The sequence below is a fragment of the Vombatus ursinus genome, unplaced genomic scaffold, assembly GCF_900497805.2.
Source record: "Vombatus ursinus unplaced genomic scaffold, bare-nosed wombat genome assembly UNPS02014773.1, whole genome shotgun sequence".
NCBI classification, from domain to species: domain Eukaryota; kingdom Metazoa; phylum Chordata; class Mammalia; order Diprotodontia; family Vombatidae; genus Vombatus; species Vombatus ursinus.
Window position 1 is genome coordinate 27,908,678 of NW_020954551.1, and position 23,498 is coordinate 27,932,175.

The window sequence follows — 23,498 nt, forward strand, 5'->3', positions numbered from 1 at the left end:
GACCATCTGCTCCAATTCCCTCATTTTACAAATGGAGAAGCCCTAAGGCTCAGCAAGAGAGAGTCATTGGCCACCAGTTGGGGGATAGAGTTGGAAATCCAATCCTGGTGACCAGATTCCAGGGCTCCTGCCACTGCACACTTGTCAGGGATACCTTCAGTAGGATTCTTGTCCAGATATCATTTGGACCCATACAGTCTCTAAAATTCCTTCAAACTCTAAGGTTCTGTTCAAATTAATTTTCCACTTTACTTTTCAAAAAATACACAAGCCAATAAGAGGAAGAAGGTCATAAATAGATGTGGAGAGAAGAAACTAAGTGTCCCAAAATAGGATTTCATTTTTAAGAGCAAAATGTGAATTACTTTTATGCAATTACTTCAAAAGAGGCAAAGAGCCTATTTACAGGATGAGATCTGATAGGTAAGAAAAGTTATTCTTCTACTCTTTCCTATTCCTCAGCAAACCATTTTCCCTAAGCAGGCAAGTTATCTGTAGTGTTGCTTTATCATTGTTCTCCAAGCTTTAATCAGCTTTGACAGACACAGAAACAATGAACGAAGGGGAATCTGTATGCTCTGATTTCAGAAAATATTTATAATGAGTCAACTGTCAAAAGCAAATGTCTTAACTTCAACCCCATCACTCTAAGTACACTGAGTTTAAACTGATTGTAAACAGGCTGTAATTGGTTTAAAGCTCCAGCTACCTCATATACCACACACTCAGCAAGCCAAACGGTAAGGTGGGTAAGGTGGGCATAATATCACACAGTGACCCTCTCCAATATCACCCCTGCAAATTCTCAACACAAGGGGTGATACATGAGTGAAACAGGGTGGACAGAAGGGCAGCTGTGAGGAGAAACCATGAGGCAGCTAGGTGGCACTGGGCCTGGAATCAGGAAAACAAGTTCAAATATAGCCTTAGATACTTATTAGCTGTGTGACTCCAAATAAGTCACTTAGCCTCTGTCTGCCTCAGTTTCTCCAACCGTAAAATGGCGCCTACATTAAAGGATTATTGGGAGGATTCAATGAGATAATTGTAAAGCACTTAGCACAATGGCTAGAGATATAGTAGGTGCTTAGTAAATGCTTGTTTCCTTCCTTCCTGTGTGTCCTATTAATAAAACAAGAAGAGAGAGGAGCAGAATGCAAGGATCTGATTCTTCCCCCATTCCAGCCCCACAAAAAACCTTGCATCTCAAAGCACATAACTGTGGGAAGATCAGGTCTAAAATTTCATAACAGTAACCAGTAGGTCTCCTACTGCTAGCACCCATGGCAGAATAACATTTTTTTAAATTTTGTTTTTTAATCAGAGACACAAAGCTCAGATGAAGAAAAAAACCCATACAGGATCACAGATTTGGAGCTGAAAAGGACCGAAGAGGTTGTCTAATCCAACCCCCTCATTTTATAGACAAGGAAACTGAGGCCTGCGGAGATAATATGACTTGGCCCAAGGTCACACAGGCAGTAATTGGCAGAACCCGAATTCAAACCCAGGTCCTCTTATCTCTAAGCACTAAACTCAGACACTTCACTTTTTTGAGGGAATAAGGACAGATAGATACTACGGTGAGGTTAGATGATGCATCATTCTTCTAAGAATACCTGGGTCCTTTCTTTTTGCATATCAGTCACCTGAAAACCTTGAAGTTCAATCAGAGTTCTTCCTGTCTCTTCCTCCAGCCCAATTAGTCAATCAGAACGATAAAACTGTAAGAGAAATAGGTGAATCAGCCCATGCCTAAAGAGCTACTACAAAAAGATCTCTGAGGCCATTTATTAAAACTCCATCTGTGGTTAACTTCTCCTAAGATAATTCAAGGTGAATCACAGAATCGGAGAAATGGAAGAGACCTCAGAAGTTATATAGTCTAATCACACATAAATGGAATCCCCACTAAAAGCTGTCGACCAAGTGGCCATCCAAGCTATGCTTCAAATCCTCCAAGGAGGAGAACCTCTAAGGAGTCCGTTGGGGATTACTTACTACTTACTACTTACTTAGGCGCAGCCGCCCTTATTGTTAGGAAGTTCTTCCTTGTATCAAGCCTAAATCTTCCTTTTGGCCATTTCCACCCATTGCTGCTGGTTCTATTCTCTGGGGTCACACAATTATCTAATCAATTCTTCACATCCTTGAAGATGGCCATAATGCCCTGTTTCTTCTCTCTCCTCTCCTCCCCTAGTGTTCTGTAAGCTAAACACGCCCAGCTCATTTACCTATGCTGAGGAGGGTGTAACATTAAAAAGCAGATGGGAGATTAAACAAGCCAGTGTCAGAGTATTTTGCTAAATGCCTAAAAATAGCTTTCATGTTTGGCTAATGGTGGTTTCTGTTCTTCCCTAAAGTAAGAAAGAGGGAACCTGTTGTTATTAATCACAACTTGCTGAGTGCCCTCTGGGTGAAAAGCTTTGTTCTGGGCCGAGAAAACCAGTAGCAACAGTAGCATCTTACACATACATAACTTCAGGGTTTTAAAAAAAATGCTTTCTTTACATCAATCCTATGACCCAGGCAGGTGGTGTGATAGACCTATGGAGAGCTTATGACCCACTGATCAAACTCATAGAAGACACTTAAGCCAGACAGAGAGTCATAGAACGCCACATTTGGAAGAGAAATCATTCAGCCATTCCATCAATTCACAGTTGAGAAAACTGATGCCCAGAGAAGTAAATGCTTTGCCAGAAGTGACACAGCCAGTGAACAGGAGAAATGGGATTCCAGATCTCATGGTACTAAACCAGAATGGTTCCATGAACAAAGGAATAAGCGCTTAGCTGGTAGGAAATACAACCCAAACCAATAAACGTTTATTAAGTGCTTACTATGTGCCAGACACTGTGCTAAGTGCTGGGGATATAACTGAGGAAAAGAAAGACAGCCCCTGGCCTCAAGAAGTTCACAATCTAATGGGAAGAGACAACTCACAAAAGAAGGCAGAGAAGGGTTGGGAAAACCAGGGGACACCTGGCATGGGGCCATCTTGTTCAGTGGAGTTTAAATCAGGCAGGGCAGTAGAGGCAGTTAAAAGTCCAATTTCTGCCCTCTATAAAGGCTGGCTTTAGAAACAGTTTGGTACTCTGTTCTTCAGCCCTCCAATCAGAGGAGAGGGGGCACTGGGAGAGAGGGTTTCTTGAGTTAGCAACGTGGTGGTGAGGTTAGAAGTGATGAGCCTACTTAGGAGGGACATGATTCAGTGGAGCTGAAAGCGGGCAGGAAAGCAGAGGCGGTGGAGAGGAGAACAGGGGAGAAGAGCCGGTGTGGGCTCGGGCCAGCCACAGGTCTCTCAGCTCCAGGAAGTCAAGGAAGGACACTGCCAAGCTTAGAACGAATTCTCTCCTCAACTTGGCTTTCAGACTCCTTTCCTGAAGACCTAACAGGTCCCTGCTCTTCTGTGAAGCTTTCCCTGGTGTCCCTCCCTGATGAAAAGATGCTTTCATATAGTCCTAGAACATTTTGTCTAGACCTCTCCTGTGCCTTCATCACACCTGTCATGTAATATATATGTCACAATCTCCCTAGCAGAATAAAAAAGCCCCTTCAAGGTAAACAATCAGCATTTTCTTCTTCGAATCCCCATAGCTTTACACATATGAGGCACTCGCTAAGCAGGTAAATTTTGTATATAGTAGCTTTTCCTTTTGTCCACTACCTCCCCCCCACTGCTTTAGGCACTTACTCTCAGGTAAGAATTTAATGCCACTAATTTTACTACTAAGTACAAATGTAAAGTCTATGGTAGAAAACAGGCCAGCTGATCTGGTGATCAAGATCCTGTGTGGTAGGAGTGACCTGGGAAGGACACTAGGCCAGGCATCTGAGTACCTGGGTCCTATCCCTGCTCAGCCAGTCAGGACTTTTGGCCAAATCTGTATCCTAAACTTCACCTCTTATCGGTACGATAAAAGAGGCTTTAAATTTTTTTAAATATATTTTAAGGAATATCTTAGTCACAGTGATTTCTGGTCTCCTAAAATCTCACCCTGACAATTTCAACGATAAGTCAAAACCAAACCTTGAGGATTTAGCAGCAGAAGACAGAAGGAATAACTGTTGCTGGTGTTATCCTCCCAAACTGAACCCCAGACAGGATGCTATTTGGAAATCCCCCAACGTGAAATCTGAATTTGGTTACTGAGGATAAGCTCTGCTGTTTACTTACCTCAGGCAAATCACTTAGTCTCTCTAGGCCTCAGTTTCAGCATCGAAATCTTCAATCTCCCTGTAGAACAAAAGCTGCATCATATCACTTCTTCTCTCACAGGATATTTTAGCTAAATTGGCCTATTTATTGTTCCTCATACACACTCCATCTCTTGCCTCCAAACTCTGCACAGGCTGTTCCAGCTGACTGAAAGGCATTCCCTTGTCACCTCTATCTCCTGGAATCATCAGCTTCCATTAAGGGGTCAACCCAAGGACCACTTCCTATATCAGTCCTTTTCTGATCCTCCATCTATCACTGTTCCTCCCTCCTAAAATCCTTCCCTATACACTCTATTTAAGAGGAAGTCTCATCTAATCAATAGACTGCCAACCCTGGAGTCAAGAAAAACTAGATCCCAATTCCTCCTTTGATATTTTAATGGCAATTAATTCTGGGCAAGTCACTTAGCCTCTCCTTGCCTCCTAAAAGGTCTGTGTAAAGCCATGGACATTTTAGGCATAGGGATTGGACCCATGATTTCATTGGTGATGGAAACAAGCACTTGGTGAGGAACTTCCTCAACCATACACCACTTTCTCTACAATGTATATAGTCTTAGACAGTTACCTAGAGCACTGAGAGATTATGACTTACCTAGAATCACAGAAGGAATGCATGTCAGAGGCAGGTGTTTTGTTGGTCTTGACTATTATTACTATTATCATTATTATTATTATTATAGCTAGCATTTATAAAATGTTTTCCATGTGCTAAGCACTTTACAACTATTATCTCATTTGATCCTCACAACAACCCTGTGATACAATGGCTATTGTTATCCCCGTTTTACAGACGAGGAAAACAGCGGTTTTTAAAATGATTTGCCATGAGTCACACAGCTGTTAAATGTCACATTCAAACTCCAGGCCCACAGCCCTTCCTAGTTGCTTGAGGCACCTTCCAGACCAGCTCTCAAGACTAGTACACTGCCTCTCACAGACATGTTGTAGATCCTAAATCTTTCACATTTATTTAACTTTTTACATACTGAATTCTCCTCCCCCCACTCCCACTAGAACATACATTCCTTGAGGGTATCATTTTAACCTATATATGTCATCTCTCCCATTAGAATGTAAGCTACATGAGGGCAGGGACTGTTTTTGGTTTGTTTGGTTTTTTGTTTTTTGGTTGTTTTTTTTTTCTAATCGAGGTACTTGGTGGCACATAAGCTCTTAAAAAAGGCTTGAGTTATTTTTTTTTTCTATTTTGTATCCCCACAGTCTAGAATAGCATTTTACAGGCACCTAGTAAGCTCTTAAGCCCTATTTCAATTGAATTAAAATCATTAGATTGTAAGCTCCTTGAGGGCAGGGACTGTCTCTTTTTATTAATTGTATCCCCAAAACTTAGCACAATGCCTGGCACATAGACTGGACCGAATTTGGAGGGAAAGAGGGAAAAGAGGTGGAGTAAATAACCTCTGAGGCCCATCAAAGCTTGAAATCTGCAAACCTAGATCATTTTTTAAACAGCAGAAGGAAAACTTTGTAAGAATTGATTCAAAGCGGGAGGCAGAGAGAACAGAACCTACAGAATAATATGTATAATAACGAAAAGGAAAAAATCACCAAAAAGGAAGTCGGCCACACATACTAAACTAGGAAGTTGAAGTCCAGTTTAACTAAAAAACCAACGCAAGTCCCAGAGCACAGATAATAAGACACACCTCCTTACTCAAGTCGAGGGCAGTGAGCTTAAGGTGGCGTCTAAGAAGTCATTCAACAATTATTTCTTAAGCGCCTACTACGTGCGCAGGGCAGCGCCAATGTCCCATGACGTCACTGCACCAGATGCTTTTGCTCAGCTGTTGGGGGGTTTTCCTTCCCAGAAATAGCGGCGGTATAAAGACAGATGACATCCATAAAATTGTTTTGGTAAGTTAACAGAAATCCGGCGAGGTTGCTTCCCTGGTGTCTTCTGATTGGCACCACTGGGTCACCCACTGAGAAGCCGGTGAACCGTAAACGCGAGGTGATTGATTGATTCTCCGCCCCTGCCTGCAGCAGGTGGAGGGAGGGCGGCCGAGCCGGGGACTACAACTCCCATGAGCCCACGGGGCAGGGGAGCCAACCTCTCCCAGCAGTCTCCTGGATTAACCCATTAGGCGGTGCTTCACAGGGATGAAGATGGGTGCGGGTAAGTAGAGGGTGGTTTTGAGGGCCTGAGGTCACCTCTCCCTGCCTCGCTAAGAACTACGAACCGGGAGCTGAGGCGGTCAGCAGCGAGGAAGAAGCCAAGAAGGGAGAAGACGCTTGGCTACGGCCGCCCTCAGAAGCCAGCATGTCAGAGGAACAGCCCAGGGCCTCCTCTGGAGGGCAGCGGGACGTAGGGCGCGGCCTCGAGAACCTGCCCATCAGTTCGTGGCCCGAAGGGGAAGAGCCCGAGTTCCAGGTACCGACGGGGGGGGGGGGGGGCCCCCCGGCCCGAGCCCCCCCCCCCGGGGGGGGCGCCCGGGGGGGCCCGGGGGGGGGGGGGGGGGGGGGGGGGGGGGGGGGGGACCCTGCGCGCGCAACGCTCCGCCCTCGGGCTGCTCTCGAGCGCCACCTAGTGAGGGCGTGCGCGGCGCGGGGAGGGCACCGCGGCCCCACCCCGACCCCGCCGTGCGCTACCCCCTCCCCCACCGCACCCCCGCCTTCCGTTCTCTGTGCGCTTCGAAGGTCCACAGGCACGTGCCGCCCGGGCCTCCTAGCCCGCTCCCCGATCTCAGGGAGGGAGGTGGAGAGAGCATCACACGCTTTCCAAGCCCCGGCTCCTCCTCCATACTGGATCTGAGACCTGTAAGGGACCTCTTCCGCCCTCTAGGGAATGGGGAAAGGAACAAGCATTTATGAAGGGCCTACTATGTGCTGGAGACTGCGCTAAGCACTTTACACGTAGGCGAATGTAGGGGGAAATTTAGGTGTTGTGACACAAAAAAAAAAGAAAGAAAGGCCATGGGGCTGGGCTGGCAATAGAAAACCCCCTGTGAGAATTATCTCCAATAACTGCCTATCACGTTTGTACATTAGCAGTTTTCATGTTGTGTCCCCCATTAGTCTGAGCTCCTGGAAGAGACAGGCTGCCTTTTGCCTTTCTTTGTATACTCAGCCCTTACTACAGTCCCTGGCACATAGTAGGTGCCGATAATGGGAGCACCAACTCCCACAGCATTACGTAATCACACTTCTTGCAAGGGCAGAGGAGACTAGGAGAACCAGGAGAAAGCCATGTCACAAAAATCCAGAAATGATTGCATATCCAGGAGGAGAGGGTGATTAGCACTGTTGAGCAGTACAGTGAGGTCAAGAAGGAAGAAGACAAAGAAAAAAAATCAGATTTGGCAATTAGAGATCATTGATAATTTTGGTGAGAGCAGCTTCAGTTGAATTATGAGAAATAAGAATATGTTTGAACCACTTTAAGTAAATAATTTTTTTTCTTCCATTGAGGTAGTCTGATGCTTCATCATGCTATGCAGGTAGTTATAGAAAGGTCATACCATGGCAGCACAGACACCAGGAAGTCCTGTCAAGATGGAAAGCCTTTGAGTGCAGATTCCAGAAATGGATAGTGTATATAATATCCCAGGACTATCCTAGCTAACTTTGGAGAGGATTTTCACCAGGGTGACTGCGAGGTAAAGAATTTTTTGGCCCCAGCAACTTTTCAAGACCATTTCCCAAGTTGGAAAGAGTTTGTGATCTGTGTCAATGGAGAGAATCCCAAAACTAATAAAATTATTAATTTTGTAAATATTGAACTGAGCAAGTAAAATTATGTGCAAGAGATTACCCCCCACTTTCATCCTCACTGTCTCTCTAATCCTCACTCTTTCCCTGTCTACTCTCCCTTCCTGCTACCTACAAATACAATTAAGTTTCCTTCATGCCTAGAAAAACCTTTGCTAGATCCTACCATACCCAATAGCCTTCTCATCTTCTTTTTTCTGAAAGCCTCAACTTCCTCTTGAAATCTGGCTTCTAACCTCATCATTCAACTGAAACTGCTCTCTCCAAAGTTACCAGTGTTAATTGCCAAATTTAATTACCTCAGTCCTCATTCTTCTTAACCTTTCTGGAATACTTGATACTGTTAACTCTCCCCGCCTCTTGGATATTCCCTAATTTCTGAGTTTTTGTGACTGTTTCCTCTTGGTTCTTTTCCTACCTGTCTGACCACTTCTCAGATTCTTTTGCTGGATCTTTATCCATGTCACTTTAACTTGCTGTGGGTGTCCCATAACTTTTATATCCTGGGCCCTTTCTTCTTTCTCTCCATGCTCTTACTGGACTGTCTCATAGCTTTTCAAGAATTTAGATATCATCACTGTACAGATTTACCTAGCCTATTTCCAAATCTATTTATCTTGTCTTCATCTCTCTCATGTGTTCCAACCCCATGTCACCAACTGCCTGTTGAACAATTTGAACTAGATGTCCTATCAGCATCTCCAAATCAGTCTGTGCAAAACAGAACTCACTAGCTTTTACCCTAAACCTTCACTCTTTCCCACACATCCTATTACTTCTTTTTTTTTTTTTTTGAGGCAATTGGGGTTAAGTAGTTTGCCCAGAGTCACACAGCTAGCGAGTGTTATGTGTCTGAGGCCGATTTGAACTCAGGTCCTCCTGACTCCAGGGCCTCTATTCTATCCACTGCGCCACCTAGCTGCCTCTGCATCTTATTGTCCTATTACTTTTGAGGGCACCACTGTCATTCCATTCACCCTGGTTTGCAACTGCAGTGACATCCTTGATTTCTCTCTCCTTACCTCCATTAAAATATCCAGTCATTTACCAGATTTTATTATTTCTTTCTTTACAATATCTCTAGCATACATCCCTTCTCCTCCCTGCCCCTACATTGATTCTACCTTTGTAATATCTCACATATGTCCCATTCTCTCCCCTGACGTGGATAACCACCTTGGCTCAGGCCCTCATTGCAGCTCACCTCTGATGTTGCCATAGCCTTCTAATCAGCCTCTTGGCCTCAAGTCTATCCCCATTCTAATCCCTCTTCTACTCAGCTGACAGAGGGATTTTCCTTGAGCGTAGAAAAAAGAATGTCACTCTATTACTCAATAACATCTAGTGGCTCCCCATTACCAACAGGAAATAAAATTACTTTTGGCATTTAAAATTCTTCTCAACATGGCCTCTGCCAACCTTCCACGGGCCTCTTATATTGTCTTCCCTCCCATGTACTCTAGGATCCAGCCATCCTTGCCTACCTTCTGTTCCTCACATGGAGCACGTCATCTCCCATTTCTGTGTCTCGAATGGTATCCATCCTCCCAACTCATAGAAGCTTTTGTTTCCTTTATGACTCAGTTTAAGTAGCACCTCCTCGGGCTGATCTCCCCCAACTTCTGCTGCCATCTCCACAAAAGTTACCTTCCCTCTATTCTGTATTTATCTCATATGTTCTGATCTATCTGCATTGCCACCTGTTAGTGTTGGGGTTCACGGGCACCCCAAAATGGAGTGCACCAGAATGACAAGAAATAGATGCGTAGGTTACAGGGTCTATCCTGAAAAGAATTCACTCAGATTGTCTCCAGGACATCTATTTGGGAGAGACAGAGCCCTAGCAGGCCTCTCTCCACATGGGAGACAGCAGTTAGCCAGGTTAGGTGTCTGGTCTAAATACAGTTTGATGGGATAGGGGAAGGAAAGCAGAAGAAGGGGAGGAGAGGCAAGCACAGCTCTGGAATGCCTGGAATATCAGGTGGTCCAGAGGTGTCTTTGTCATACAGATAAACAATGGGAACAGGAAGGGGTAAGGGGAGAGCTGTTCTGAAATGTCATGTAGTTGGGGGATGCTTTGTGAAAGCACACAGATAAGTCCGCAGTGGGAGCATCAATGCATAGTCTATGGCTGGTAACATCCTGCATTTTATCTCATATCTGATGTCCTACATCCTGCCTGCCCTGTCTGCCTCAAACACTCTGTCTACCTCATCATTAAAATATATGCTCCTTTAGGTCAAAGACTGTTTTTGCTTTTTTTTTTTTTTTTTGTATCCCCAACACTTAGAACAGTGTCTGGCCATAGTAAGCACTTAATAAATGCTTATTGATTGATTTACAAATGTTATCCCCTTTTGCTGGTGAAGAAGCAGGCTCAGAGGTTAAATTACAGTTATCCCTTTCACATTACAACTTATCTCATTGGTTTCTATATATTGCAGGTCAGTATAAGAAATTAAATGGGAATTTGGGGGGAGTTTTGTGGAAGCAGCAGGCAACACTCAAAGGCTAGCAGATGACACAGAAAAAGTTAGAAACTCAGAAATGCATAACATACATATATAGTATTGTATATTATCAACCCACATTTTACAATAAGGTACTGTAAACGTCCTACAAAAGAAAAAGAAAAAATTCAGACTTTTTCTTTGGTACGAAAAGAGAGCCAAAATATTTTATGCAGCTCACTGGGGCACCATGTCCCTAACCCCCGATGTGGAAGGAATGACTCTACTTATCTAGAGTTACATATGGTTAAGTTGCTGACTCAGGAGTGGACCCTGGATGTTCTGACTCCAGGTCCAGTGTTATTTACACAATAGCATGCAGCTTCCTTAGATAATAAGGCAAAAAACACTTAAAAGCGGTTTATATAACACAAGATATTTTTGGTAATATTGAATAGGACTGTAAAAGGCTCAAATAAGTTCTGTTTTCACTAAACTTATTCAAAACCAATGGTGATATTCAAGCTCACATGTACAAGGAAATTGACTACCTATTCTTTTGTTCTCAATACTAGTTAATGGATAGTAGCAAATTATAGTAACTATTATGTAGATAGCTTAAGCAGTTCTGTACTTTCAAATATGTTTTCTCCAAATCAGATTGGTTAGTTGTACCCCCAGAAGAATTAAGGCAAGAATACTCCTTGGGCAAAAATAACTTTTTTACTAGTTTACCTTTAGGTATTGTGTGAGAAAACCAAAATAAAACTTTGAAATTCTTAAGTTGGAATTGAGAAACTAATGCCAGAGACAATCAATGATTGAAAAAAAAAACTTATTAATTTTGTTCAGCCAGGACGTAACTCACTGTTATTCTGATCGCCGAAACTAACTCCAAACATGATTTTGAAGATCTCATAATAGGACTAATCTGGCCACAGGCCCCTCATAGCTGCCTTTAGCAAAAACAACTTCATGGGGCTAAAGGCCAAGTACAAAACTTTTTGTAGTTGGTGTTTCAGAACAACCAAAAAAGGAAGGAAGCCTTTTTCATGGCCATGCCTCTGAAACCCAGGAGCAGCCAAAGGCTTTAACCTGGGGAATGAAAAATATGACATTTCGAAGCTTTTGTAGAACAATGAGAGCAGCCGTTACTCAGTCTGACAAGAATTTGCAGAGCCCTCTAATGCTATGCACTCGGTTTTGTGCTTATTATTATAAAAGATGCAGAACAAAAGGCTTGAGACTTCCTTGCCCTTAGGAACTTTCATCCTTGTTGGCTAGACTAGCAGTCACGAAACCATTGGAGAAGAGTAAGAACCAGTCTCTAATTAACTGCCCTGACTGTAAGTGCAGAAGAGCCTGAGCAGTGTGGGCTTGCCTGACCACAGAATGAACACATTTGGTAGGCCTCGATTGTCCCCTATTTTAGTTTAGGCTCCTAGTGAAATGACATCCCAAATGTTTCTTCAGTTAAGTTAAGTTAAACGTCAACTCTGAAATTTCAGAACTTTGATTCTAATCAGTAGATTTTACATTTACATTTTTGTCATGTTTTTTACCTTGAAGTCGTCAACATAATTTGATGTTTGCCCGAACAAAACATATTTTGGAAATCTGAGAAATAATGAAACTCCAATTTAGTAATATTTTTCTGATAATTTGTTTCTAAATTTTCATACCCAGTTGTCTTGGGTCAACTGCTGTCATTTCCCCCAATTTTAATTAAAATAACTTATGTGTAGTGTTAGTAACACTTAGCTTTGACCAAATACCTCAGAGGTTTGAGTATATAATGCAGATAATACTATTAATATACCATCTAGTATCAGTCAACAAGTACCTACCAATAGGGATACAGTTGCAAAAAAGGAAAGACTGTAAAAGGAACATAATTGAATTTGTGACCAAATTTTGTACCTAAAATAAGAAAAAAGTGATGAGTACTATCTGTGCAACTGTATTATATGTATTATGTATATGTATTATATGATTATATGATCAGTCAACCAACAAGTATTTATTAAGGACCAACTAGCACAGGCACTATGCTAGGCATTGAAGATGACACAAAGAATGAAAAAATTCCTGCCCAAAATGAATTTAAATTCTAATAGGGGGAGACCTGAGGCATGTTGTAAATTTTGCTTCAAAAGTTTCACATCTTATATTAAGTACAAATGGCCTATTTTTATTTTTCATAGTATAAATATTTTAAAATGTCATTCAGAAAACGTGATTGGAAAAGGAAGTGGGCTAGTCATGGAGCAAGAACAAGGAATCTTGGGTAGAGAGAGAGTTATGTGTAAAGGATCTGTGGGCAAAGAAAGTCCGGAATCACAGAAGATTAAAAGGGGATTCAAAGATTAAAATTGGGAAACATTCTGCACCAGAGACTGGAAGATCTACATCACTGGAAAAACAAATCCAATAAGTTTTAAAGTGTTTTAAGTGTTTTAAGAAATAAAAAAGATAACATTTGTAAGTTTACCCACACAAGTACTTTTGATTGAAACTAACCATCTTGATTATTTGATATACACACAAATCCTTTTAGATTATTAAATAAGATTTCTGTCCTTTAAAAAAAAAAGCATATAACTGACATTACCCTACAAATAAAGTATCCTTAAAGTAATCACTTAATGCCCTACACATTCCTGTACTTTCTTAAGATGGTAATCCTGTAGTCATATCTCACCATCTAGTGCTTACAGACAAAAATGACCTATAAGTTAATACATAACCTAGCTGCTAAGGTGAATGCTACGTTAGGGAATACCTTTGCAGATAAATAAAATCATATTGAACACATTAAAATTCTGATAGGTATTTAAAATTAAATAAGTATAATTAAGACTAAATATGAAAATGTTAAGTGAAGTAGTTCTTTAAGGTTTGTTACTAGATAAGACAAACAAAAACAAACAATACACATGCATGCCATTGAAAGTCCAAGCTCTATTTCAAGTCTCTTACCTATATGTTCGCCAGTGCAATAACAGTCTTTTTGGATGACAAAGAAATGTAGTACATTGAATATAACACATACACTTGTATAATTTAAACTTCAGTACTTCAAGGATCTGTGTTGTTATAGTTCAATATTAGAGAATATTTGAGAAAATTAAATATTTATCTTTGATAGTGTTATGGGAAAATTGTACTGATATGTAATTGTAACAAAAAAATCAACAAAACAGAATCCCCAAAAAAGTTTGAAAGCTGAGCTTATAAATTTGGACGTTTAGTTGCATGCTTTCCCCATAGTACTCAGAGTTAGGTTGCATTTTTTTCCCTGTTTTGATGAAAAGTTTAAAACATTTATAATACAGCATTTGAAGGATCTATGGTTTCATTGGTATGCGTGCATTCTGTATAGACATGGATCACAAGCCATCAACAACTTGGTAGATGATGGGTCTTCTACAGTTGCTGGGGCCCCAAATATGTCAACCCAGATGTGAAACTGATGATCAGACATTCCAAATTTTGTAGGCTGCTCTGCAAAAACAGACATACAGTCCATAAATGAAGACATACTGTGTCATTTTTCCAAATTGGTTACAGTATTTTATCAACATCCTGTGAAAGAAGAAACTAAGATAAAGATACAAAATTATTTGCACAGTGAATTGCTGTCAGGGACAGAGATTAAATCCATGCTTTCAGAAAAATGTAATACCCATTTTTCTTGGTTTTCCCATTTTTTTTTTAGTATAAAATTGGTTTATGTTACAGTTAGTAGTTCAATTAAACTTCATATTTCCTAAGTGGTCTAACAGAGTAAGTACAATTAACAATTTATTTCTGTGTCAAAGGGAAGCTTTACAGAAATCAATAAAATAAAATTTATTTGGCAGAATGAAAGATCTAGAATGTCATGGGAAATAATAGGGGGAAAAGGAAGGAATGTAGAGGGACTAGTACTTGCAGACCTCAAACTATATTATAAAGCAGAATCATCAAAATTATTTGGCATTAAGTAAAAAATAGAGAAATAGATCAATGGGGTGGTTTGCCATTTCCTTCTTCATCTCATTTTATAGATGAGGAAACTGAGGAAACAGGGTTAAGTGATTTGCCCACAGTCACACAGCTAATAAGTGTCTGAAGCTGGATTTGAACTCACAAAGATGAGTCTTCCTGACTCCAGGGTTGGCTCTCTATCTGCTGAGCCACTTAGCTGCCCCTAGTAACAATTAGAGCTCAAAAGCAAAAAAGTGAAATTTCAAAAGTAAAATGGGTTTCTTTAGACCAATGTCTTAGGAATTCCTCTTAACTGCCCATCTTATGCTATATTCAACTATAAATTCAAAGTGGATAAAAGACCTGAATAGTAAAGATGATACCATAAAACAATTAGGAGAGAAGTAGATATACCTTTCATAGCCATGAATAGGAGATATATTCTTAAGCAAACAAGAAATAGAGATAGTTACAAAAAACAAATACGTCATTTTGATTATATGAGATTGAAAAGTTTCTAGAGAAACAAAATGAATGTATCTGGGATAAGGAGGGAAGCAGTGAAATGAGAAAAATATTTGTATCATGTTTGTTAAGAGTTTGGTGTCTGAGAGATATAAACAGTTAAGGAAATACGTAAGACTTTCCTCATAGACAAGTAGTCAAAGGATATGAACAATTTTCTAAAGACCTGCAAACTTAACCTTTTGAAAGAATGCTTCAGATCACTAATAAGAGGAATGCACATCACAACTCAGAGGTTTTACCCTAGGGTTACACACAACAGATTGGCAGTGATGACAAAAGATGGGCATAGTCAATGTTGGAGGGGTTGTGCAAAGTCAGTCGCACTAATGTATTTTGGGTCAGTGAGGGGGACTTTGAATTAATGTGTAAGGCATTCTAGAAACACTGGAACCATGCAAACAAAGTAGCTAAAACATCCTTACTTTTTCACCCACAGATTCCACTACGAAGTCCATACCCCAAAAGTCATTGATAAAAAGAAAGACTCCATATTACACCAAAGTACTTACAGCAGCACTTTTTGTGGTAGTAAAGAACTGGAAACAAAGTTGATGCCCGTCAAGCTGGGGATGACTAAAGAAATTGTAGTACAAAAATGTAATGGAATATTACTGGTCAATGAGAAATGACACACACGATGAATTTGGAGAAAGCATGGAAAAAATTTTCATGAAGTGTTGTAAAGTGAAGTAAAGAGAGCCAAGCAAACAATGACTTCAACTATGTAAATTGAAATAGTAATAATAAAATAGTGCTTGTGATCTGTGTCAATAAAGGAGGCACACACATAAATGAAACCATAGATCCTTCAAATACTAAATTATAAAAGCTTTAAATTTTTCATCAAAGCAGCCCCCCCCCCAAAAAAAAAGCAACCTAACTTACTAAGTACTATTGGGAAAGCATGCAACTAAAAGTCCAAATTCATAAGCTCAGCTTTCAAACTTTTAGGGGGATTCTGTTTTTGTTCTGTGGGATGGCCCTTCAGGATAGGGGAAGAGGAGACATATAGGAAGAAAGTTGGCCATTTTAGAAGCAAAAAATATCAGTCAATATTTACTTTTATTTTATTTCTGCTATTATAAAAATAGTATAATAGTATTTTACATATAACAGATGCTTGATAAATATTAAATGAATCTTTTTTTTAATCACCCTAGTTTGATACCCAGGTAACTGGTATCATCAGGTTTTATGCACATGATTCCCAGACCTGTATATCCAACCTTAATCTCTCTTTGGCTCATCTTGTATCACCATTGCCTTTTCCAACAGCTTAAATACAGTGTTCCACAGGCACCTCAGACTCAACATATCCAAACCAGATCTCATTAACTTAACCCCAAATCATCCCCTCTTCCCAACTTTTTTGACTGTCAAGGGTACCACTATCTCCCCCTTCGAAGGTCTATCTTCCACTCAGACAAAGGGATTTTACTAAGGCCCAAGTCTGACCATGTTACTCTTACCCAGTAACAGCCAGTGTCCCCTGGTTCCCTGTACCTCCGGCATCCAATGTGAGATTCTCTGTTTGGCATTTAATTCCCTTCACCACCTGAGCCTGGCATGCTTTTGCCCTTTTCTTCCATTCTGCTCCCTCCCTACACTCCACAATCCAGCTGCACCAGCCTGCTTGCTGCTCCTTGCCCACCACATGCCACCTCCTGATTATGCCTTATGTTGGCAGTGACCCACAGCTGGAAGGCTTGGCCCTCACATCCAACTCCTGGCTTCTTTGGCTTCCTTCAGGACTGGGCTCAAATCCCACTTTCTGCAGGAAGCTTTTCCCATTCCCACCACCACCATTCAGCTCCTTCCCTGCAAGATTACCTTCCTTTTACGCTCTATGCATATGTGTGTGTTTGTATAAAATATGTGTGTGTGTGTGTATGTATATGTATGTATAATTATTTGCATGTTGTCTCCCCCATTCGAATGTGAATTTGAGAGCAAGGCCTATATTTTTATCTTTGTATCCCAGCTGCTCAGCACAGTACCTGTCACGTAGTAGACTGAAATGTTAATTGAATGTCTGACTGATTCATTCTAAGCTCAATCTAAGCTATTTTGCTATGTAGGAACAACTCAGTGTTTATGGTTTTATGTAGTTTAACAAGTACTTCCTTATTTTTCTGAACCACCTTTAGCTCTCGATTTCTGATCAAAGTACTTTTTAGCTTAAAATTTTAGAAAAAGAATTTTCTCTTTAGTCTTATTCTAGGCAAATTGTTATGAACAACTTTAACTTTTTCAAAGTATGTTGGCAGTATAGATGCTCAATAAAACATAGATCTATGATGGACAAAGTGGTGAATTTCCAAATAATGCATAATTGAAAGACCACCCAATGTAGTTATCCATATCTGAAAATAAAGTCTGTACATTCTGTCCAATATTTCTTCGTCCCAAAAAGTTTCACTAATAAATGTGTTAACCATTAGTTAACCAAAACACCTCGTTTCCCAGCCATACTAGTTACCTGAGGTGTTCATTGGTCATAGATTTAGTGCTGGAAGGAATTCTAGAGACCATCAAGTCTAGCATCTTCATTTTCTAGAGGAGTAATCTGAGACAGGGAGAGACTGAATGATTTGTACAGGGCCACATAGCCAGTAAGTGACTGAGGGGGGATTTGAAGTCAGGCCTTCCTGACTTCCTGCCTCTAAATGCTACTCATGTCCACTTGTTCTCCCTGCACCCCAGACTACTGTATCCTCATCTCAGCTCCCTGGTGTTGCTGGCTTCTTTCAAGTCCCAGCTACGATACCTCTTTCTTGAAGAAACCTTTCTTGATCCCCCTAATGCTGGTGCCTTCCATCTGTGGATGATCGCCAATTTATCCTGTATATCTCCTGTTCAACATAGCAGTTCTAATGTTGCCTCCTCCATTAGAACGTGAGCTTCTTTTGCCCTTATCTGTATCCCCAGCACTTGATATAGCACCTACCACATAGAAGACGCATGTTAAATGTCAAGTCAATGCTTTGATTTATTCATTTCAAAAAAAAAATGAGAAATGCTTCAAGTTCTTTACTGCTTTGAGATTCTTGGATTAAAAAATGCACAGCTATTTGGATTTTCACTATTTTGTAAACAGGCACAAGAACATCAGTTATATTTCTTTTTCTATTATAAGTGACCCTGTTAAACAAGATATTTTTTTCAGTATATTTTTATATACTATTAAGATTATTTCCTGTATCACAGGGCTACCATTCTGCTTTTGAAAACTGAATAGATAATTTAGTATTTTTAAGTCTACTGGAATCCAAATCAACTAATTAGCATATTTCTAAACAATTATAATTACCCTGAGAATGCTTAGGTTAGCTATAGCAAGGAAGAATAATTCTCTTTAAACATGAAACATCTCAAAGACATAAAAGACCTACTTTATAAATTGAGAGGCCTAAGACTCTTTTGCTTTATTTTGTTTACCAAATGTAATCAGAATCCCTGAGGATTTCATCTAAGATTGCAACCCTATAAAATATATCCTCATTCACCAAAATCTGAAGAAGAAGAAAAGAAATTGGTGAAAATAAAATAAGAGATCAAAGTAAGTTCTTCTTTTTCATCTCTGTGCAATGAAATGCAAATCTATTCACCAAGGACTGATATGCTTTTCTGCAACTGACAAAATTGTGGAAAGTCAAGCATGATTTTAAAAGGAGATGATTGTGTCATAAAATCATTTTTTGGCTCAGTGAATTATACGGTATTTAGGAAGGAGAGAGCTAGAAAGAACAAGTTGATTTAAAAGAATTCTTCACAAAACTTTCACTAAAAACGATAAAGTTTAATTTCTCATTACTTCTTAAAATGCCTCACTAGGCACTGGCCTACATTACTTTTGATATTCAAAAGCTTTAAAGTAGACTCCACAGAAGATGAAGGGGCAGGGAATTTGATTGACAAGGCTTTCTTTCTAAACCGGCCTTCCTCCTTCTAGGCCACCTACCTAGGTTAAGACAAAACAAAGAAAACAAAAAACAAAAAATGGAAAAGGCGGAAACAACAGAAACTGTTGTGACATGGCCATGTATCATTTTGCACTTGCAAAAAAGTTCAGGTTCTACTCATGACACATAACATGTGTGATCATGGATAAGTTACTCAATCTCTCATTGTCCTAAACAGCTCTTTAAAACTCTAAAGTTACAGTTGAGTTGTCATTTTGCTGATCATGAAAGGAGCTTCTATAGGATGAGTTTCCTACAGTAATGAGACCACAGGTATGGACTCCCCCCAAAAAAATAGTGACACAGAGAGCTGGTCCCTCAGTACCACCATTGTGCCTTTTAGAAATAAGCCATTTTTTTGAAACAATGACATGCTTTAAAGAACTATTAATAGGTGACATTCTTTCTGCAACTTTTTTTCTGAATGACTAGTAAAGGAAAATCACAATGGTAATAAAAACCTTTTGGTTTTAACAACTGAACTGAAAAGTTAATTATGTAATAACCAAAATTTTCCCTATGAAGGTTCAGATTGAACTGTAAAATAATCATGTCCTATATGAAATGTCAGAATTCTGAGTATTTAAGAATTTAAATAACCTAGGAATTTTTTACAATTTAAAATTCAATATGAAGTCTGGGAAAATTTCCCCTCCAAAAAGGAAATTTTTCATTGGTATTAATACTTGAACAAATGAAAAAGCATTTATTAAGTACTTACTATGTGCCAGGCACTGTGCTAAGCGCTAAGGTTATAAAATAGAAAATACAAGACAGTTCCTGACCTCAAGGACCTTAAATATTCTGATGGGAAAAAAATAGCACATATAGGAATATTAAATATTTAGATGATTTTGTGATTTCATCAGTTTGGGCACTCCTACCACTGTCACATATTTCAATTTCCTATACCTTCTTATGCTGTCCAATTCTAATTCACATATTTGTATAAATCCTCCATAGACACTGCACCCAAATCTTTAAAAATAACTAAAAAACATTTCTTTTAAAAAAATTGGGAAGTAATTTTTATAACAATATTAAAAAAATCTATTTGTATTAGGGATTGTCTCAACTACAAACTTGTATTATACTATCCCACACTGACTCATGGTATCTTATTATCTTTGTAGTATACTCCTGAACATGTGATTGGACCTGGAGCAGAAGTTGATCCCACTCAAATAACCTTTCCTGGATGCACTTGTCTCACAACTTCATGCCTCCCTACCATTTGTTCATGTCTCCTTCATGGAGAGAATTATGATAATTCATGCCTCAGAGACATAGAAAGTGAAATGGAATTTGCCAGACCGGTGTTTGAATGCAATGTCATGTGCCAGTGCAGTGAAGAATGCAAGAACAGAGTAGTTCAAAGAGGTCTGCAATTCAATCTCCAGGTGTTCAAGACTGATAAGAAAGGCTGGGGGCTTCGCACCTTGGAATTTATACCCAAAGGAAGGTTTGTGTGTGAATATGCTGGTGAAATTTTAGGATCTTCAGAGGCATGCAGAAGAATACGACGACAAACAAAGCATGATTTAAATTACATTATAGCTGTCAGAGAGCACATATGTAATGGCCAGATAATAGAAACATTTGTGGATCCTACCAACATAGGTAACATTGGCAGATTTCTTAACCATTCTTGTGAGCCAAATTTATTAATGGTCCCTGTCCGTGTTGACTCAATGGTGCCTAGGTTGGCACTTTTTGCAGCCAGAGACATTTTGCCAAAAGAAGAACTTTCTTATGACTATTCAGGAAGATTTCACAATCTTTTAAAGAGTAATGGAAACCAAGAAATTCCAGATAAAGACAAAACAGGGAAGCCTTGTTATTGTGGTACCAAATCATGTGCTGCTTTCTTGCCTTATGACAGTTCGCTATACTCACCCCTAGAAAAACAAACAACAAGTTGAAAGATCAGTTAAAGACTATGACATGAGGCTACCATTAGTGGTAAACATATATAGTCATGAGAATTGTTTCCACAGTTTGAACCAAAAGGCATTAAAATAAGCATATTATAACACTTACCAAATATAGAGTTGGTTATATTTTCATTTCAAACTATTTCATGATTGAGAATGGGATAGCATTTCCAAATCATAAAAATGAAAATAAGCATGTAACACAAAAGAGAGAATTCTGATAATGCCCATTGAATTGTGTGATGATTAAAAAATTCTGAGAGACATAGTTTCTGGGTAATTTAATCATTTTATTAATAAGACCAGCATGTTATTAATAAAAGGATAGTCATTTAGCCATCCTTCTCAGACCAAAGACCCCTAATGGCAGTGGGCTCCCAGATTCTATGCCCTTTGAAGAATAGGTGTTCCTGAGGAGGTGCCAATCAACTCTGACTGGTTAACACAATGGGAGGTGGGCTATATTAAAATGAGGGTCTTGGGGTATATAACTTAAGTCACCCAAATCTTGGTTATCAATTTCTATAATCACCTGTTTTAACAGAAGGGAGAATCAACATTTTCCCAGACCTGTTGAGCAAACACAGTGAGCAGAAATACACCCATTAGCCCAAACTTAGAAATTCTTTCACTATCTGATTAGATCTGGGTAAATCTCTCTTAGAGATTTCCTACACTAGTTGGTTTCTGGATGAGGAAGTTAAAAAAAAAGGAAAAACCTTGGTCCTGATTCAATAATTAGTTATTAAATACAAGAGAAATATTAATTTCTCATAATTGTGAACCTAATCATCCCTACTTTATAGCCCTATTGTATGACAGAGGAAACTATTTGGGAGTTTAGTAAACATCTTCAGAGTTCAAGATACTCTTTGAGCCCTGGTATGTCATTTAGCAAATTCCTATTCTAGGGCACTAAATAGTAAAACAGAAATAAGAAAAATTATATAAGTACTCTAGATCATGGAAGAGCTCTGTTAACCTTACCTTTGTATGTTGGACATCGCATGTCTTATTAAATACATCAATATTTGTTTCTTCCTCCACTAACGATCTACTCCAATGGTTCATTCAAGTCAGCAGGCATCTTTTACAATGTGCCAAGCACTGTGCTAAGTGGTGGGAATACAAATACAAGCAGAAACAAAGGCAGTCCCTGATCTCAAGGAGCTTACATTCTAATGGAAGAAAACAACATATACAAGTTATGGAGCACCATTTTAATAGAGTTCTACCTGACAAGTACTGTTTGTCAGGTAATACACCAGACATTCTCCTTTGGAAGCATGAACCAAAGCATATCCTGATATCTTTAGTCGTCTGAGGTCAATGTCACAGCATGTGAATAAGCCCTGGATTTGGACTGAAAAGATCCTAGTTCAAGATTCAGCTCTGCCACTTAACAACTATGACCTTGGCCAAGTCACTTAAACTTTCTCTGAGCCTCAGTTTTCTCATCTGTAAAAATATGGAGATTAATTGAGATAACATGATAAAGTGGAAAGAACCTTGAATTTGGAATCAGAAGCCTTGAGTTCAAATCTCAGTGATGCTAATGGCTTTAATCTCCCTGGTTCTCAGTTTCTTCATCTGTACAATGACAAGATTGTGCTCGATAATCTCCAAGATCCTAAATGTACAGTTCTAAATCTTGTGATCTTAGAGAATTTGCACAACCTCCTTCCCAGAGCTTTTGTAAGGATCAAGAGAAAGATTATATGTAAACAACTTTTTTACAGACATAAAGCACTCTATGAATGCAAGCTATTATTAGCATAGTGATTGCTCACAAAACGGCTCTTTGGGACAGTTAGAAGCAAAGCATTGAGCTGGATAGAGACCTTTGGTTTGATCTATGTCATTTTTGCGAACTGGTTTTCTTTTCCCAAAAGAATTGTTTGGCTGGGGGGGGGAGTGTGGAGGTAATTTAGCATATTCTTATTCGTAGAGGTGGTGATGAGGTTAAGGAGTGCTGGGACCCCAAAATCACCGCATGCAGGTCCTACCCGAAAGAATTCGACCCAAGCCTTCTTTCAGCCAAAGACAAGGTTTATTAGAACATCTGCCGTATTGGGCAGACTCTTAAGGAGTCTAAATATTAGTAAGCTATTGGTTACATTATCAGGAATCTGATTTTAAGAATCTGAGCATCTTAATGGAGACAAAATGGACCTTATATACAGAAAAGACTATGGGAGGGATCTAGGAATGGCCAAGTAGTTTGGAGTGACTGGAGGAGGGGTCTAAGGAAGATCTGAATGGGAGTGGCCAGTAAACTGGGGTGAACAGAACTCCTGGGACCTGGACAATGGAGCATAGTTAGGATTAAGAGTGGAAAGTGGCTGGGGGGCCATAGGGAGGGCTAGGCTAGGTTAAGGGTAACAGAGAATTGGGAGATTGGGAGCCACAATGAAAGGCCAGTTGATAAGATTATAGCCTCAGGGGAATGCCAGAGATTTAACCATATGGGAAAGTCCAGGGTTTTTCTTTTCTGGGGTCTAGATCCCATCCTCATCAGTGGTACCAATCCAGTTGAGCTCCAGAGATAATCACACTTGCTCTACTAATGTGACTTTAAAAAAGTTAAGTATAGGCTGTTACTGCTTTGAGGACAAAGTTTTCCATAAATAGTCACAAAAAGAAAAGTTTCACTTAACAATATAGTTTTATTATCCCTACAATGGAAAAATAGTATAATT

The 23,498-nt window shown here is 39.6% G+C and overlaps 1 protein-coding gene and 1 long non-coding RNA gene across 3 annotated transcripts; one reads left to right on the forward strand and one right to left on the reverse strand.

Moving 5' to 3' along the window:
• Positions 1-1,543: 1,543 nt before the first annotated feature.
• On the reverse strand, positions 1,544-5,980 carry LOC114044537. Its single transcript, XR_003569253.1, has 3 exons — positions 5,895-5,980; positions 4,181-4,240; positions 1,544-1,724 (listed from the first exon to the last, which is right to left on the reverse strand). It is a non-coding gene; the product is annotated as an uncharacterized LOC114044537 (long non-coding RNA).
• LOC114044536 (histone-lysine N-methyltransferase SETMAR) lies at positions 5,923-22,775 on the forward strand. Of its 2 annotated transcripts, none has more exons than XM_027864099.1 (2): positions 5,923-6,102; positions 19,999-22,775. In XM_027864099.1, exons 1-2 carry the CDS (start codon positions 6,001-6,003, stop codon positions 20,785-20,787), a joined length of 891 nt encoding a protein of 296 aa, XP_027719900.1. In that variant the 5' UTR covers positions 5,923-6,000; the 3' UTR covers positions 20,788-22,775. The 2 variants fall into 2 exon arrangements, with proteins under 2 accessions (XP_027719900.1, XP_027719899.1); XM_027864098.1 differs by having other exon boundaries at positions 6,019-6,619.
• The last annotated feature ends 723 nt before the right edge of the window (positions 22,776-23,498 follow it).

Coding starts and splice junctions, on each gene's coding strand:
- LOC114044536 (XM_027864098.1), top strand. CDS start 6,509: ATGTCAGAGGAACAGCCCAGGGCCTCCTCTGGAGGGCAGCGGGACGTA. Junction 6,620..19,998: donor GGGAAGAGCCCGAGTTCCAG/GTACCGACGGGG, acceptor TTATCTTTGTAG/TATACTCCTGAACATGTGAT.